The 18,170-nt window shown below is 40.0% G+C and overlaps 1 protein-coding gene across 1 annotated transcript in view; it reads right to left on the bottom strand.

The window, feature by feature from the left end:
- The window catches only part of GALNTL6 (polypeptide N-acetylgalactosaminyltransferase like 6), a 100,137-nt gene extending 98,414 nt beyond the window's left edge, over positions 1-1,723 (bottom strand). The window contains exon 1 of the mRNA XM_090290165.1: positions 1,572-1,723. Within this exon, the coding sequence (XP_090146291.1) occupies positions 1,572-1,723 (152 nt within the window). The remainder of the gene's footprint in view (positions 1-1,571) is intronic.
- Positions 1,724-18,170: the final 16,447 nt, after the last annotated feature.

Here is an 18,170-nt window from a genome sequence, read left to right as displayed (position 1 = left end):
ACCAAGGAACTAGAAAAGAAAGTGATAATTACAATGATTGCTGTTTTAAAAACCTGTTAAGACATTTTCTTTAAAAGTTTTTTTTCTTTTTTTTTAATAGCTCGTCATTCTTGACAGTTTCTAAAGAAAAACTCCTTTAACCCAAGCAAATAAAGCACAAGAGGTGGAGTTTGGCTTCGAAAGATGTTAACTCGGATTCTCACGCCTAGCAAAGAATCAACAAATTTATGGATTTGTTATGGCGGGTTAATGGGAAGGAAGTCCTTCTAGTAAGTGTCCAAGCCACAGGCTGGAGGCAGCAGCTCAGAGGGCAGCATCCTCTGTGGAAGCAAGCCATTCGGGGTGGCAAACCACCCCGGAAATACACACAGCCTGGGAACAAACCTTTTCATGGGATGGTGTACAGCAAATGAGTAGTTGCAGGTCAAACTGTGTACTGGGTGTGAACAGGCAGAGCCAAAAATGGTGTCCTACTGGCAATAAGCTTTCCATGGCTCAGTCCCCCTTACGCTGAAGCCCTGTGAGTAGCCAGAGCCACAGCTGCTGCCAAGGCCCACCCATCTGTGCCAGCTGACTGTGCAGGCCAGAGGGAAGGAGCTGGCGATCCCCATTGGTACTGCCCTCCCTCCATTTGCAACCACAAAGCTGCAGGGAATTAGGTATCTTACAGGTTTGGTCACCTGGGCCCTGCCAGGAAGGCTGCACAGTTGTAGAAAACAGGCGTAGAGCCAAAAACTAAAATGCATGTGAAAATAAACATTTGTCTCCTGCCCCAAATTTCTGGCTTGACAATACCTACGATCAGGTGGGACATTACCCGATGGGAGATAACAAAAATGCATCAAAGGACTGTTAACGACTGCTGCCTCCCAAGCCTCATCTGTTGATCTGAACAAAGAACCACTCAGTAGGAGATTTTGTCTCAACAAGTCCTTATCTAGGTTTGTCTGGCAGATTAGTTACAATTACCCCCAGAGGCTCAACCATTCTCTTCCCTTTTCTTCCTCTCCCGGGTTCTTTAATCACAGCCACCTGGTAGGGGCCACTCAGCAACTAGGGCGCGCAGTTCCTGTGGGACTGGGCAGTGTTTCGCTTCGGAAAGAAGTTTGCTGCTCCTGTTGTTACTCAGGCTCATTATAGCCGAGCTTCTGTCAACCCCTACAAAGAAAGTGAAGGGCTTCTTCTGGTGAATGCTTTGCTGCTTCTGAGCTGCCCAAATTGCTGCTGGTCTGGCAAACACACCCTTCTGCCTTGCCATCACAGAAGGAACGTGGTGGCTATGGCGCCTGGCATGGAGAGCACTCGGGGTGAAGCAGTGAAGATCATCGCTGTGCCTAGGAAGGCAGTGGGAAGGAACTCCACCAATACGGAGCCAAACTCCGAACTATATTCTGCTAATCGTTTTTTTTTTTTAATCAAAAAATTCAAAATAGAGAAAACCACAAAGTACAAAAGCTATTCCGATGCTTTTCATTATCAGAGAACACACCACATGTAATGTATGCAAAGAGAAGATGAGTGGATGGAGGGAGAGGAAGACAAATTGGGAAAAGGCTGGATGGTCATTTTACTTCTCTTTCTTCTTGTCCTTCTCATTCAAAGCCAGGATCATCATGCGTTTTCTGAAGAGAGTAACAAAGTCTAAGAAGAGGTCAATGCTGTGCCTGGAAAAGCCCGATCCAAAGAACAGATTCCCCAGGGAAGACAAAAGCATCAGGCTCATGGCTGACATCAAGACACCTCCCCAAAACATCTGCCCATTATTCCATTACATATATATGTATACATACATATGTTTGTGAACATTTAAATTATTTTCAATATTTTGCTATTTCAGAGTTCCTACAACAAATAACTTTTCCCAGACATCATTTCCACATATGTGGGTATGTATATCTTTAGGTTAAACTCCTAGAAATCGCTATCCTGGTGTGTTATAAAGAATACAAGTATAAAACTGATTTACTTTTCCACTTCTGGAAGTTAAAAGTTCATTGTAAATTGTGTTCCAACCTGAAGCTTAGTTCATGTTTCACACCAATCCAAGCCCAATGATGTAGGGCCTGATAAAATAGAAGAGTTAAATAAAAGCAAATCTATTGAGCAATTACAAATCTATCATAAAATATTAGTATATTTCAGTCTACAGATAAAAATTGCCAGGGACATGTCATTATTATTTAAAAGTTTCACAGGGTAAATGATTTTAAAAAAATTGAAAGAAACAGGAGTAAAGGGTGGATTTGAGGCTAAGGAAGATGGTGTATCAAGGCCCTGAGTTGGGAAGGAGAACAGTAACAAGAAATGGAAGCAGGTCAACCTTGCTGAAGCCAGAGCGCAAGGGGGGGATGCTTGCAAAGTGCCCACTGTCACATCCACACAGAGTGGGTGCTGAAGGTTCCTACTGGTGCACGGAAGAGGCATTGTCAGGATAACCCAATACATTATTAGTAAATTAATCACTACTTGTTCTTTCCCTTGATGGTCACCACCCTTCTCATTTCAAGCACAAAGCAAGCCAGGACATAAGCCTCAGTCATTTTTGTAGCTTGGCAAGAAGAAGCTGCTAAAAGACTAATAGGAGCTGCTTCTTCTATTTTTAAGGGACTCTAACCAGTCTGAAGAGATCATGCAAGATGTCCAGAGAGCAGAGAGAGGAAACAGCAGACTCCCCAACCAGAAGCTGTCAAGTCCTGGAGTGATGGAGGCCCCACCCTGCTCTGGGGAGGTGCCCTTGGAAATGTCGAGACCTCCTGTGTGTAACGCTTAGGGAGGCTATACCCCATGCATTGGGACTCTTGGCCTTGACAGACTATTTTGCATGAAATTGGCACAATGGCTGGATTTGAACAAACCAAGTAGGGGTCTTGGTGGCAACCACTGTGAACTTAAAACTATGATCAAAATGACAACTCTGATAATTTGACCTGAGTAGGATTCTGCCTTCCCTGAGCAGAGGGAATTGCCATCAGAAGACAGACTGAATTTCATACTACTTTGGTGAAAAAAACTCAAAATTGGATTTAACTTGCTCTGAAGAAAATTTAATATTGTGAAATATCATGAGCAACTGAGTTTATGGGTTGAAATTCCCACCCCATCATACAAATATGAGTTAACTATTGTGCAATGTTTCACTGAAGTCAAGAGGAGAAAAATGACTGTTTTCCTCATATATTAAAACAAAAAATGTTAATGTGTCATATTATTTTCCCCTCAGAGTAAATGAAAGAGAAGTTTATTATTTTCAGCATGTTCTTATGCTCTGTTTTCTATTTTAAATATAACATTAATTGCTTGAAACTCTCCGCATTGGTTCAATTTCCCACACTCTCACATTTATTTATCTTTACATTCCTAGTTTTTTCCCCCAAATATTCTTGCTGGTTTAGTCTGGGAATACTGACATGCTGTAGACATGTTTAATGTTGGCTCAGTATCCATGAGATTTTCAACATGTTAATGTACTTTATGAGTAATGCTCATAATAGCACAAATTGAGTTTTGACTTTTGCCATTAAAAAATACCTGTCATCCTTGGGATGACTTTAAAATTAATGTAATCATATAAACAACATGCTCCTATGGAAGATTATTCTTCAGGGCAGAGAAATGTAACTTTTCTAATACTTAATGAAAATCAATTTTTTTTATATTAAGTCTATTGAACTGGGTAATAAATATGCTTTCCTCTTTACTTATGGTATGCTAGTTTACTTTTTTGAATCAATTTTTATATTCTAAACTTCGCTGATTTTAATTCATGAGGTTATAATGTACAAGTGTGCTAGAATTATTCTTTATTTGAAACACTTTCATGTTCTCATTTGCAAATGCATTTTTTAAAGGGTATATAGTTAGTTATCTTTGGTAAACTGGGATGTAGTTTTTCATGCTTATAACCTCACCCTGTGGTTCCCACAGCATTCTTAGTAGTTACTGATCTTCCTAATACTCTATCTCACATATTGACATTTCCCCCCATATGTGAAAAAAATTATGCAATTAAAAAAAGAAGTGTGCCAGGAGATTTTTGCCTGTTTTCTTGCATTTTCAAATATAATGTGTTATTTCAAAGTTTAATACAGCTCCTGTGTCCTTTATGGGTTAGAATAATAAAAAAAAATCATAATGAAAGATAAATATACAAAAATATTTATTTTTAAAATTTACTAACAATTAAAACTTTGTTCCAGATATATATAAGAAACTTCAATTTGGTCTCTTAGAAAATAGTTTGTCTCTCGATTTCCATTCAGACTAGTGGTATAGGGGGAAATCTGGACATGTGGATGGTAATGTAATTTGATCAGAAATAAAATGGCACAATTTCACTCAGCTCTCAATCAACATAAGCCAATCAACATAGAGATGAACCACATAATTTTCAATTATGGAACTAGTAATTTTTAGTTGGCCCATGAATCTGAACAATTTCAGCTAAAATATAATTAATTAGAATTCAGTTGTTGATTAAAATAGTAGTGCACATTAAAACATAATTTTTTTCTAAAAATTTTATTTTTTGAAGTATTAAATCATTACTTAATTAGAATTTTGAAATGGTTGGCTAAAAAACTGCTGATAAGTTCATTTTTATCATTTACGTAAAAAATTACTTTTCTTTTTGGTATAATTTTCTTACTTTTTATTGTGTAATGAGGACTATAAGGGTGAGAGAGGAATGTGAGCCTCTGTTATGCAAGTGGGTAGTTCTTCCAGGGGCAAAGAAGAAGTAGGTCCTGGGTTGAGAGAAAGGGATACTCTTTGCAGTTCCAGGATGCAGAGTGGAAGGAAAATTTAATTCCAATCCTAAAAAGCTATGTTTTCTCCTGACTCATCCACTTTGGGACTATGGTTATACAAGGGGAGAAATGGTTCTGGTAACATATAACCTGAAAAGAACTGAGTAAGTAAAGAGGTTTAACACTTGGGAGGCAGGCCTATGCTTGGAGCTGGCAGAGCCAAGTAAACTGAAGCTTCCTCTCTCTGCTCTCTGCTGTCTGAGAAGTCCTATGGGACACGTGACTGGGATCTATGCCTTAGCACAGTATTTTCAACCTTTCTCATCTCATGGTACACATAAAATAATTACTAAAATTCTGTGGCACACCAAATAATATAGTATATTTTTTGCTTCTCTGGCAAAAAAAAAAAAAAAAAAAAAAGTCATACTTTTGATTCATTCACACCGGACAACTACTGTTGTATTGGCTGTTGTCATTTTTTAAATTTGAAAAGCTAAGGGAAAAGAGGTCAGTGCTCCTGACTAAATACTCAGGTTTTAAAAATTCTTGCCCTGGCTGGGTAGCTCAGTTGGTTGGAGCATAATCCCCTACACAAAAAAATGTTGCAGGATCAATTCCCAGTCAGTGCACACACCTAGGTTGGGTGTTCAGTCCCCAGTCAGGGTGTGTACACAAGGCAACAAATCAATTGGGACTTCCGGCCAAGATGGAGTCATAGACAGATGTGATGCAACTAAGAAGGAATACAACTACCTCAAAACTAGAAACAACCAGAAGTTCCAGAAAATCAAACTGCATGGAAGTCCAGCAAAGAAATATGCATCCAAACATCCAGACAGGTAGGAGGGACAGAGCCAGGGCAGAGAGGACACATTGTGGTGGTGGCAGCAGTGGCAGCAGTGGCAGAAAGCGCAGTCACACATTTTAAAAAGTCAGGAGGGACACCTGGGGAGCATTCCCAGCTCCTCACTGGACCTCACAGCTCACGGTCCCAGCACCGGGGAAGGTCAAGCATCATTGCTTCTGACTGTGCAGACCAGTGGGGGTTGGGGTGGATTCAGAAACTGCAGGTCCCTCAGCAGAGTCTGCTTGTTTAAAGGGTCCCCACAGACCTAGAACATCTGCAGACCCACCCACTCTGGGAATGATGGTGAGGGCAACAGCTAGAGGGGAGTCAATCCAGTGAGGAAGGAGGAGAGGTGCCTGGAAAAGGGGAGAGTGCTGGGCTGGCGGCATTGTTCCCTCTTGGACCCCTCCCCCACATACAGCGCCACAACGTGGTGAAACAGGTCGCCCATCCTGTACGGCTGAATCCCTAAGGCTCCACCCCTTACAACGTAACAGGAGCAACAGCTCTACATGGGACGCAGAGGCAAACAAACACAGGAGATGGTCAGAATGGAGAGACAGAGAAGTATGGCCCAAAAGGGGGAACAGATCAAGGTTCCAGTGGGAGAACTAAGTGACGAGGAGATAGTCAACCTAACAATGCAGAATTCAAAACACTGATGATAAAGTTGCTCACAGGCTTGACAGATATGCTTGAGTATGGCAAACGTATAAGAAAAAAAGTGAAGGCTATTCTAAGTGAAATGAAGGAAAATCCACACAAAACCAATGGTGAAGGGAAGGAATATAAGGAAGAAAGAAACAGTCAACCAGTGCAGAATGAGGAAGCAAGAATTGAAAAAAATGAGAAAAACTTCCCAAATTTTGTGAAGGAGATGGACATACAGGTCCCGGAAGCATGGAGGGTCCTGTGCAAGCTGGACCCAGAGGGGACCACACCAGGATACATCATGATTGATATGCCAAAGGTGAAAGGTAAAGAGAAAGTCCTAGGGGCAGCAAGAGAGAGGTGGAGAGTTGCCTACAGGGGGCTGCCTATTGGATTATCAGCCGATTTCTCAGAGGACACTTTGCAGGCAGGAAGGGACTGGCAAGCAGTATTCAATGTGATGAAAGACAACCTGCAACCAGGATTACTCTATTCAGAAAGGCTATCATTTGGAATGGAAGGATAGAAAAAGTGCTTCCCAGACAAGGTAAAGCTAAAGGAGTTCATCATCACCAAGCCATTATTATATGAAATGTCAAAGGGACTTAAGAAAAAGAAGATCAAAACTATGAACACTAAAATGACAACACACTCACAACTATCAACAACTGAATCTAAAAAATAAAAACAAAATCCAACTAAGCAAATTAGAATGGGAATAGAATCATAGGTATGGGCATCATTTGGAGGGTTATCAGCTGGGAGGGGGAGGAGGAGAAATGGGGATATGGTGCAGGGATTAAGAAGCATAATTGGTTGGTACAAAATAGACAGAGGGAAGTTAAGGATAACATAGAAAAGGGTGAAGCCAAAGCACTTATATGCACGACCCATGGACATGAACTAAGGGGGTGTATTGCTGAAGCAAAGGGGGGTACTGGGCAGAGGGAGCAAATGGGGAAAAAGTTTGGAACTACTGTAACAGCATAATTAATAAAATATACTTAAAAAAAATTCTTGTGGCACACGGGTTGAAAATCACTGCCTTAGCATCACGGATCATTGCACTTCTCATTTCTTCCACCAGACTGCACCAGACTGTGGAACTTACTTATTTTTAAAAACAGGAACAAGCAGCAGCAGCAGCACAAATAGCAACAGAGATTTTTCTGATTTTCTTTCTCAGAGGCAATAGTTACTTGGACTGTATCCTAGGAATGAGGGATTTTTTGACTTACCATGTAGGAGACAAGATTTAAGTGTAACACAGTGAACAAAATCAGGATCTCAGATTTGTTAAGGTTAAATATTAAAAGGCACATGACCTTACGCTGGATAGAAACAATAATGGTCCCAGTAAATCATGGCTTCTTGTATCCATGCCCTTGTGTGGTATATTCCCACATTAATTTCCTTGGCCATGTGACTTGGTTTAGCTAATTTCAACAAATGTGGTGCAAGCTGAGGCCCTGTCTACTGGGGCTTGCTCTCTCCCCTACTTCTAGAGGCTTGCTACCATGTGTAGAAGCCTGGGCTGGCTTGTTGGAAACACATAGCTCAGCTAACAAAAAGCACCAACTACTAGATATGTAAGGCTATCTTAGACCACGTGGCTCCAGGTGTGCCACCAGATGAATACTGCAATGTGTGTGACCACAATTATAGGTTGACCAACTGTCTTGTTTGGCTTGAGACCAATGGGTTTCCTCAGAGGCTGGACTTTCACTGCTAAAACTGAAAAGTCCTAGGCAAACCAAAACCAGGTGTTCATCCACTGACGAACCATTCAATGGAGCTTTAGTCTAAATTTCTGAAGTTCAGAATTGTGAGCCAACAAAATGCTTGCTGTTTTAAGCCACTAAATTCTGTGATGGTCTGTTATATACGTGTAGACAGCCAATAACAGATCTCATTTTGAATTCCAAGCTCTTAAAGAGGATGTATTGTAGCAATTTCATTATGCTACTGTTAAATGATAATAATCCTTGATAGAGACAGGATTTTCATTAATTTCCTAATTTCTAAGATCTGTCTGATATAGACTTATTTTTTTAGGCTTATTTTAAAAATTTATGTCCACTAGTACTCTAGGATATATTGCAATGCATAACTGGGTTTTAGAGCTGCTCAGAATAAAAGTGAAAACCTTTCCTTAAAAATAAAAGCTTTCTATTTTTTTTAGATTTCCAAATGCAAATGTTAATGTTTAGAAAAGCAATGGTAGAAAAGGAACCAGGGCTAACTAGTTATCCAAAGGCAAGTGGCAGGATTGTGACTTTTCATTTTTTTGATTAAAATCAGGAGAAAAACAAAACGATAAATCATAGTACAAACTTTGTATTACTTTGTGCCATGGTTTGTAATTTTTTTTAATCACAAACATAAACACATGTAATATTATGTAATGGTTTAAAGGATTTTATAAAATTGAATATGCTTTTTCTTGCTTACTACTTAGCTAGTGTCGACTATCCTGTGAGAGGATATGAAGAGTTGATGAAGGAAGAAATCTTGTGGATGTCAGTACAAGTTATATGGGGCATTAAACCAGACTACAGCCATAAAAATAGCGTGATAGCCTTGATTTGATATCCCAAGTAAGCTGGCGTTTCTGAAGTTTCGCAGAATACGGCTGCCTTCATGCCTTCAGTGGCTGGCTCTGCGCTAACAAGAGATGAAACAGAAAACTCTGGATGTTGAAAGGCTACGTCAACAACTGTCTCAGTGGGACAGGAGAATGGAAAAAATGTGTTAAATACTCTTTCAATGTTATTCTTCTATTATGTAACTAACATATTGTGTCCCTCAACTGCTCTTCTGTGGTTAAAAATGGTATATGTGTGTGTTGTGTGTGTTCACGTATGTGCAAGTGGAGGACCTACCAAGCATGGGGACCAGATTAATTGTTCCAAAAATACCTTACCTGACTCCTACTCTTGTGTGAAAAGAGCTCATATTTGCTGGTAATTGTGCCCTTTAAGTAGGTGCATGCTGAACAACCTACTGGGAACACACACCCCACTCCTCAAAGTGCAGAATATACCTGATCTCCCCCAGTGCAATCTCTTCAAAGATATTTGGGGACACATAAAATGTAAATGTGACAGCTTATTTTCTCAATCCACTTCCTGTCCATTTCTTTCTTTGAGCAGTGTGAGGGACTGGAAACTTGGCTCAAAGTTTCATTTTGGATTTCCTTTTTTATTGCCAAATTATGTCCCTAGTAAAATCATCTTGCAGTTTGTACTGGATTCTTTCATTTCTAATTCCTAAATGGCTACAGATTTAAATCATAGTGTCATATTGCACATCAGGATAATGACTGTAGTGATAGTTTCAATTATTAGTTCTTTCCTTATGTGATCTAAACACTGCAAACTCTTCCTGCATGAAGGGACAAATAAGGTCACATTAACATGAAATAATCAAATTATAATGGTCTTACAAAAAGTCTCTGGGCTCATCTTCCTTTATTCTCCTGCCCACTAGAATTTTTCGTGGTCTGGGCTTCCCTAAGGATATCAATACTGTTCTTAGGAGCAAGTCTGCTTATGTTTTTCTGCTCCAGCCCATTAAGTCAGTTGGCTATTGTTCCTGATGCCAGCCGCCTCCGTGAGAAAGCTGTCCCACCACCCAAGGTCATTCTTTGCTGGCGGTTCCCTTAAATGAGCCTGCCAGGGGAAAGTAGCCCTGGGACCTAGGCCTTGTCCCCCATAACCTGTCTTGCAGGTGAGCTCCAAAGCCATATTGTTCATGCTCACAATTTCAGTATTTTCCCAACAGAACTCTTTCTGCTTCTGAAATTAACCTTGCTCCCCACAGGGGCCACCCACCAGTCTCCCAGGCCAGACATCGGGCAGACACTAATTCATCACCTTGAGATTTTATTTATTCTCTCTGTTTCCCAGAACCTTTGGCTATGGTCTGAATGTTTGTGTTCTCCACCAAATTCCTATGTTGAAACCTAACCCTTACAGTGATGGTGTTAGGATGGGGTGTCTTTGGGAGGTGATTAGATCGTGAAGACAGAGTCCTCATGAGTGAGATTAGTGCCTTTATAAAAGCAACTTAAGAAAGCTCCCTTGCCCCTTCCACCATGTCAGGACACAGCAAGAAATCTGCTGTCTGCAACCCAGAAGAGGGTCTTTACTGGGACCTGCCCATGCTGGTGCCCTAATTTGGAATTCCAGCATCCAGCACTGAGAGAAATAAATTTCTTTTGTGCGTAAGCCACTCAGTCTATGGTATTTTTTTTTATTTTTATAGCAACCGTTATAGACTAAGACATCTTCTTTCCTTCTTTAGCTTAAAAAAATCTGCCAGTCCTACACCTATTATATTGCCATCCCACCAGTACAGTGAGTCTCTGAATTCCAGTTTGGACCCAGCAAAAGCATCTTGCTTCTCTTACATACAATGCAGGTCAGATTTCATAAAATTATCAGGATGGAGCCTTCAAAGCCTTCCTGTTCTCTGGTATTTGTCTTCCAATATAACTTTCACTCCTTCCTAAAATCCGTATTTTGACATTGATGCACCCTTAGGTCCTCACGCAATGTTGATGAGTGCACGTCCCTTAAGGTCCTCACCTCACATCTGTTCTGGTCTATCAGGCTCCACATTCCCTTACACTCTGCCACCCAGCCCTGGAACGATCCTCCCTCACTGCCCTACCCCTCCCTCCTCCAGGCTCTTATCACTCCCATCAACACCAACATCAAAAGGAACACAGTAATACTGTGACATGACAGAGGAAATCACTTATTTCATCAGTAAAGGGGACTGTTCAGAGCTAAAAATCCCAAGTGCAGAGGAGGGAGCCTTTCTTCTTGGATACAAATATACCTTTTCATTCCAGGGATAAATGCTAGTTAATAAAATCCAAGCCTGGATTGTTTTAGGCTTCATTTATTTAATAAACACTTAAAAATTTCTTCTTGTGAAAATATTACCCCTCCATCTTAGAAAAGAATGCAAAATATGCGTTTTCTCTTTGGCACTGATTGCAACTCAAAGGCAATTTTTTGTCTCATTTCCCAGTATTTTATATCAATCTATAATCGACTGTAAATGGCATAGATTTTTAATACCTCTTATCAAACCTTTACCTTTCAAGAAATTCACACTGAATATCTACCCCCTGCTTAATGAACTTAATTCCTTAAAAAGAAAAATAAAAGCAAAAGAAAACAGGGACTTAGGAAAAGAAGTATTAAGAAAAAATGCCATAACCATAATTTATTTTTAAAAATCCAGATAAAAGCATTATCTTGTTTTTCTCTCTAGGTCAAGCCTATCCATAAAGAAGTGGTAGAACTATATATGGCAGGAGAGAAAAAGAACACCCTCGCTATGCTCTGTATCTATACTTATATCTGCCTCTCTCACGTTCTATGGCAGTTTTCAAACATGTTGATAAATTCTTAGATCCTCTTTTATTTGAAAGGTGGAGTCTATGACCCTGCCTTGAATCTGGGCGGGGATATAACTGCTTTGACCCAGGGAGTATGGCAAGTTGACCCCTGCTGGCTTCCAAGGTAGTTTGTGAGAAACCACACACCTTCTATCTTGTTCCTTGGAACATTTGATCTTGGGACTCTGAGCTACCACATGAGAATCCAGCTGACACAGTGCTCCCAGGGTGGGAGGAAGCACAGGCCACACAGAGAAGCCATGTGGAGATGCTTTGATCTCTTTCTTGCTTACACAAGTTTGAAATGTCCTTTGGTCTTGACAAATACTCTCTTTCCTAACTTCCTAGCTTTTTTTAAAAAGAATTGATCTTTAAAGAATTTATGCTCATTTTTACAAATTAATAATTTTTTTAAATAACAAAAAATAAATTAATCCTTGGTATCAAATCTCTGTTCCATTATTTATTGCTATGTAACAAACCACCTCACAACTCAGTGATATAAAGCATGTGATATTTGGGACAGGATTATATTATGGTAGTATTTGTTATTTATCTGAATTTAACCAAGCATTCTGCATTTCATCTGGCGATCCTAGGCTACAGAAGGATTCTTTTTTACAGGGTTCCTATGCCAATACCAGAAATGGAATTTGCTTGGCTTTGCTTGGATCCAGCATCAACCTTTTATAAAGCATGATATGAAATACAGTGCATCTCTGTGGTCTGTGCAGCAGGGTTTGTTACCAGAAGCAGGGAATATGGGAAAAGTTTCTGGGTTGCCTCATCTATTACATACTCTCTAGTGTCTCACTCTTCCTTTGAAAACTAGAAGAATAAAGGCACTTAGAACTGTGGGCTTATGTAACGACGAGGCTTATTAGCTAAATCTTTTATAATTTTAGAGGATGAAGATGATTATTTATGTTCGCTTTTGGGCATCAATTTTATAAGAGGTTGCTTTAATCAGTCCTGGTTGCTGTAATTAAGTACCATAGACAAGGTGGTCCATGAACAACAGAAACTTATTTCTCATGATTCTGGAGACAGAGAAGTCTGAGCTCAGGGTGCCAGCATGGCTGGATTCTGGTGAGGACCCTTTACTTGGCTGCAGACTGCCTACCTCTCTTTGCATCCTCACCTTGCAGAAAGAAGGCTGAAGGGCTCTCTGGGGTCTTATTTGTAAGGGCATTAATCCTATTCATCTGGGTTACATCTTTATGACTCAATTACTTCCCAAAGACACTACCTCCTAATGCCATCATATTGCAAGTGAAGATTTCAGCATATGAATTTGGGGGGAACTATTCAGTCCATAACAGGTGTTGAGATTTGCCAGGGACTTCTTTCATCAGCTACTGAACAGATGGCTGAGGAGTAAGCTGAAATAGTGCACTCCCTTGTAGTTCAATGCAACAATTACTGAGAAACTGATTAAGATACTGAATGCAGGATGCAAAAATGAGCAGTAGCCCTTCTGTCCCTGTGGTGCTGAGGGTTAGTGGAGAAGACACACATAGAATCAATATAATGTAGTGTGGAAAATGATGGAGTGTATAAAGCACTTCATGGTTTTGCCAGGGGGGTGTCTACTTAACTTGGGTGTGACAGTGGGCTACAAGAACATGTGTAAAGCCCATGACATGTCCGTCACTGGTAAAATATAGAAAAAGCACGGAGGAAGGTGGGTCAGCATGACCATGTCTAGAGAGCGTTGGTGTGGCGTTCATATCTGCTTGGGGAGACTGAGCGAGGCATAGGGTAACAACCTCCAGGGAGATGCCTAAGCCTATTCAGTCAGGGCATGCCTGCCACTCATAGTGGAGTCTCTTGAACCAGGTAAGTACACGCTCAGCTTACTGACAGGTCATTTGGAAGGTTCAGCCATCTGGGGAAATCAGATACAGGCCATCATCTCCAGAGGAAGTGACAAAAGCTGGGAGTCAGAGGGCTGAGTGGAGAAGAAGACCTGGCCAGGCACCAGAAGAAATTAATGTATATCGAGAAGAGCTCCACGGAGATAGGGAGGGATGCTGTGGAGAGAGGCATATGTGTTCTTTCCACCACTTTTTTTTTTTTTTTTTTTTTTTTTTTTGTATCTGTGAGTAAGCAAATGAAACACTCTGGGCCTGAAAAAAAAGTAAAAATTAAAATCCAATTTGGAAATGTACCCCCAATTGTCCTTGTGGCTTTTGCAATTTGGTTTTTATGGGCACAGAGAATACCATACTTGTTCCCATGGAATTTATTCCCTTATCCTTTCTGAGTAGGAAACTGCTTTCTTGTCTTAATTTTGGCCACATCTCCCTAAGATTAAGTTGTCATGTACCTATAATCAGGTTAATGATTTATCACCAGTAAACCAGATATTTTTGTCATGGGCTGGTCTGAATTGTTTAATTAACTTCACAGCCAAGTAGGACCTGATTTATTCTATAGCTTGCACTTTCCTGTGACCTGTTGTGTTGCATCAAACATTTTTGGAACAAACTTTTGATTTTGAATCAAACAACTGCCTATAAAACTATCTCATAAAAAGGACCAAAGAATGAACGCACAGACACCCAAGACAAATGAAAGGATATTACCCAATATAGTCTAGTGCTATAAAATACAGAAGAAATGAGTTCTTTACTCTGATATAATAAAAGTACTATAAAGTTTTAAGTCCTCTTGTAATGAAAAATGTGTAATTATAGCCGTTATGGGACAATATAGATGTTGGTCCAAATAATAGGGGCTCTCTTCGATTAAAAGGGTTTTATAATCCTTAAAGTTACCTGTGGTTTCCAAAGAGAGGGATAGGGGACATTGGAATTTCTGTCTTTTTAGACAATTGATTATAATAACAGGAAAGATCACCTGGACCTGCATAATTCAGAACAGATACCAGGGTGTATGGTTTGAGGGAACAGAAAAAGAAAATTAGGAAATAAGTTAGGAATAAGTCACTCTGCTTCATGAGTGGCCCATCTGTCTAACATTGTCTATCTGGATGGCTTTGTCCAGAGACTATGAGGGATCACTAACACACTGTGAATATATCAGTAACTCTATCCACAACTAAAGCAGAGTGTAGAGTCAACTTCGTGAAACCATATAAAATGAGAATGCAGGAGGAAGCTGTTCCAAGAGAGCAATTATAGTAGTTGTCAGAAGATGGCCGATGCGTGAGATAGCACAAAAACAGACACCCATGACAGGGTATTTGCTCACATATATTGACTCTTAGATAGTATTAGACATACACTTGAACTCTGTTCAGACTGAATGGTACAGATTAAGCATAGAGCAATGGTTAAGAGCATGGACTTGGGAGCCCGGTTGCATGGGCTCAAGTCCTTTCCATATAACATAACTTGGGCAACTTTCTTACTATCTCTGACTCCGTTTCCTTATCTGTAAAGTTGGGCTGATAGTGATAGATGGCACGTATGTTATGAGAATGAGTGTTTGGAATTGCTGCACAATACGCTCTCCACATTGACTTGCTATGGGCTAGCAGTCTGTGGGGATATGAGGATAAGTAACATTTTCACAGAACTCAGAGAACTAGCTCACATGAGATAATTTGTTTTTTGTTTCAACCTCACCTCAAAAGCAGGATTTGGAGAATTCTGTAACTTTAGATATATTTTTCAAGGTAAGTGCTTTTCATAGACAACTTTTATTCATTTTAAGGTAGTAATCATTACCAGATTTATCAAACTTGGCATAGCTGATCCGTACTTAATGTTCACCAAAAACCTGGTTTGGTCGAACAATGTTTTCTTCCTTGCACACAATTGGGGTCCTTCTTTACGCCCAGAGCAACACTTTTATGATTGGCTTAAGCTAGCGGGATTCTGTCCTAAGCTGTAGCAATTTGTTTCAATTCCTTTTATTTTTCACTGAAATGCTCACATTCTCCTTTATATTTTAGCATAAATTCATAAATCAATTCAAGATGATTCAATGCATTATGTACGGTTATCATAGGAGGTGCATGTTCAATCACAGTATAGTTCTTTAGATCAGTGTAGTTGCACTTAGCATGTTTTCTCTAATGGGATGAATACCTAGTCTACATCCTTCCAAGAATTTCGATTCATTTTACGGGATATGATTCTATTCTATGCCATGCCACGCTACTCCTTTCCCATTCATAGCACACTGCTAGGCATGGTGAAAACTAAAAGATATCAAGGCAGGGTCTCTTCTCAAGAGGAGCTGATAATGTAGTTTCATATTTTGGTGGCAAATAGTAAAGATTTTGGAAAATGCAGGGTAGATATTTCCAAGTTAGCTCCTCAGTGGCCTCTACAGTTGTAATGAAACAATCGACATGAATTCAGTCTTAGAAGCAGCCCGTGCCCTATCAGATGGCTCCCCTTTCCTGCCCCTGCAAGGGCTCTGAAACAGCTCCCAGCTGCTTCTCCTCTGCAGAATTGTCTTTGGCCGAAGGCAGCTGTCCCGCCCTGAGAGGTCTGAGAGCTTACACCCCCTTCTCTGGGCTACCCTCTGGGATCACCACTGGTAGGCTGAAAAGGGGATGGAAAAGCCCAGCCCCCTTATCTCATAGAGGGTCAGCTGTGTGCGTGATTTATGCTCCCCACCTCTTGGGATCAGGCTGCACCCTCCTTGCCTCTTTGCCTGCCCTGTTTCCCCCGCCATCTTGTAGGTTTTTCCTGAAGCAACTCCTGCAAGAAATAAAAGGCACCCAAACCCATCTCAAGCTCTGCTTCTAGAAAATTCCACTTAAATCAGTTTCCTTACTGTTTATTGTTCAGCTTAGAGATTTCTAATAGGATGCACTGATTTATATTCATTATATTTTATATTTTAAACTTACTTGTGGCTAGAAATGATTTACACTCACTAGGGGAGAATTCTTTTCTTCCCTTGACTAAAACCCATTTTCTTATCCACATCTGATTTTTTTGGACAGGTCTATGCCTTCCAGCATATAATGCCATCAAGTTTACCAAAGGAATTAATGACCTCCATTTGGAATCAGTCCAGTATTTAATGTCTGCACAGTCAGTAAACTGGACAAGGTATTCCTACAAAGTAACAAGTTGTCATGTAGCATGTCAGCTGGATGGGTTATGATGTTCTTGACATGGTGGCCAGAATACATTTTAGAAGGAAGAGTTGTGTTTCTCAAGTTCATTGTTCAGTGCCCTCAGGTTGAAGAATTAAAAGTAAAAAGTACTCAGTATTTTGGTTTTGTGTAATGCTCCATGGATGGTCAAGTCTCCTGACAAGATTTCACCTGAGGCTTTGATTAGTGAGGACAGACAAAGTGTTGTTTTTGTGTTGGAGCCATGAGTTCCCATCATTAGCTGCTTCTGAGAGAAATTTCAGAGACAGGACCTAATGCAGCCTGCCTGATTCCAAGGTTGGTTTTTTTTTTTTTTTTTTTTTTTTTTAAGACACACACATATACATTTTTACATATATTATATCAGTGAAATAGTAAGATAAAGTCACATTTCCATTTTATCTAGTAATTCTTAGAATGTGAAGAGCTACCAAAGACCCACTGATGCCTGGTTCTAAAGTAATATGCATTTTAAAAGGTTTTCTCTGTTATGAAAAGGCAGAAAAATTAACATTTGTCTGCCTTGATTCTCTCTTCTTAGGAGCTTTTTATATAATATATTCATAGGCTTTAAAAAATCTCCCTAAATGTTATAATCTTTTCTTCTCCCAAGCTCACAAAGATGCTGAGAAGATGAAGTGTCAAAAGGATCTTCCAAGTGCTTTGCCCTGCTTGGGGAGACCTCTCCATTTCTGCTGGGCGGTATTAGCTCTAAGAGCCTGTGATTATTGTGTAGTGTTGCTATGCAATTTCCCAGATTTGAATCATTTATCTATTTATACATCCCTTCAGGGATGGTAAATTGCAGTCACCAGGTCACCACAGGCTTCTATAAATAGAACAGACAACTGCTGTAGTTCACTCTGTTCATTGTTATGTTCTGATAATACAAAAAAGAGCTTCAAAATCCTTTTTCTGGCCTTTGTAATATGACGTTTGTCAGACACACTGTGGGGGATTAAATATACAGAGAGTGTTTGCAAGAAAAGGCTCTACCCCTAATTCTGTATATGCACCAATTCCTATTAAGTATTGGTTAAACTTCATTGTGTGTTTCAGATGCTATTACCCTATTGTCACCACACTTATAGGGTTCAGATAACCATATTCTGAAGGCAGGATCAATTCTCTGTGTGTGCATAATGTTGTTTGTTTTCTGGAGCTAAAAAGAGAAAGCTATTGATTTTGCTGGATGTCATGGGTCACAGATACACCTGTCTGTGTTACAAAGATAGGGAAGTCTGGCCACGTGATAGGACCTGATAGAGTCTGTAACATTAAAGCTTTGTAGACAGGCCTTAGTCAGAAAAAGAAGGAAGTGGTCAGAAGACATTGTGCACCCTACTCTCCTCTGTCCCCACCACACTTTACAAGTGATGTGGGCTGAGAATTAAATAGCAAATCAACAAAACCACAGAGGGAATGTTT

The sequence above is a fragment of the Furipterus horrens genome, unplaced genomic scaffold, assembly GCF_987537825.1.
Source record: "Furipterus horrens unplaced genomic scaffold, mFurHor1.1.pri manual_scaffold_10, whole genome shotgun sequence".
Lineage (NCBI taxonomy): Eukaryota > Metazoa > Chordata > Mammalia > Chiroptera > Furipteridae > Furipterus > Furipterus horrens.
The sequence above is the reverse complement of the archived record's forward strand: the minus strand, read 5'-3'. Positions and strand labels throughout refer to the sequence as shown.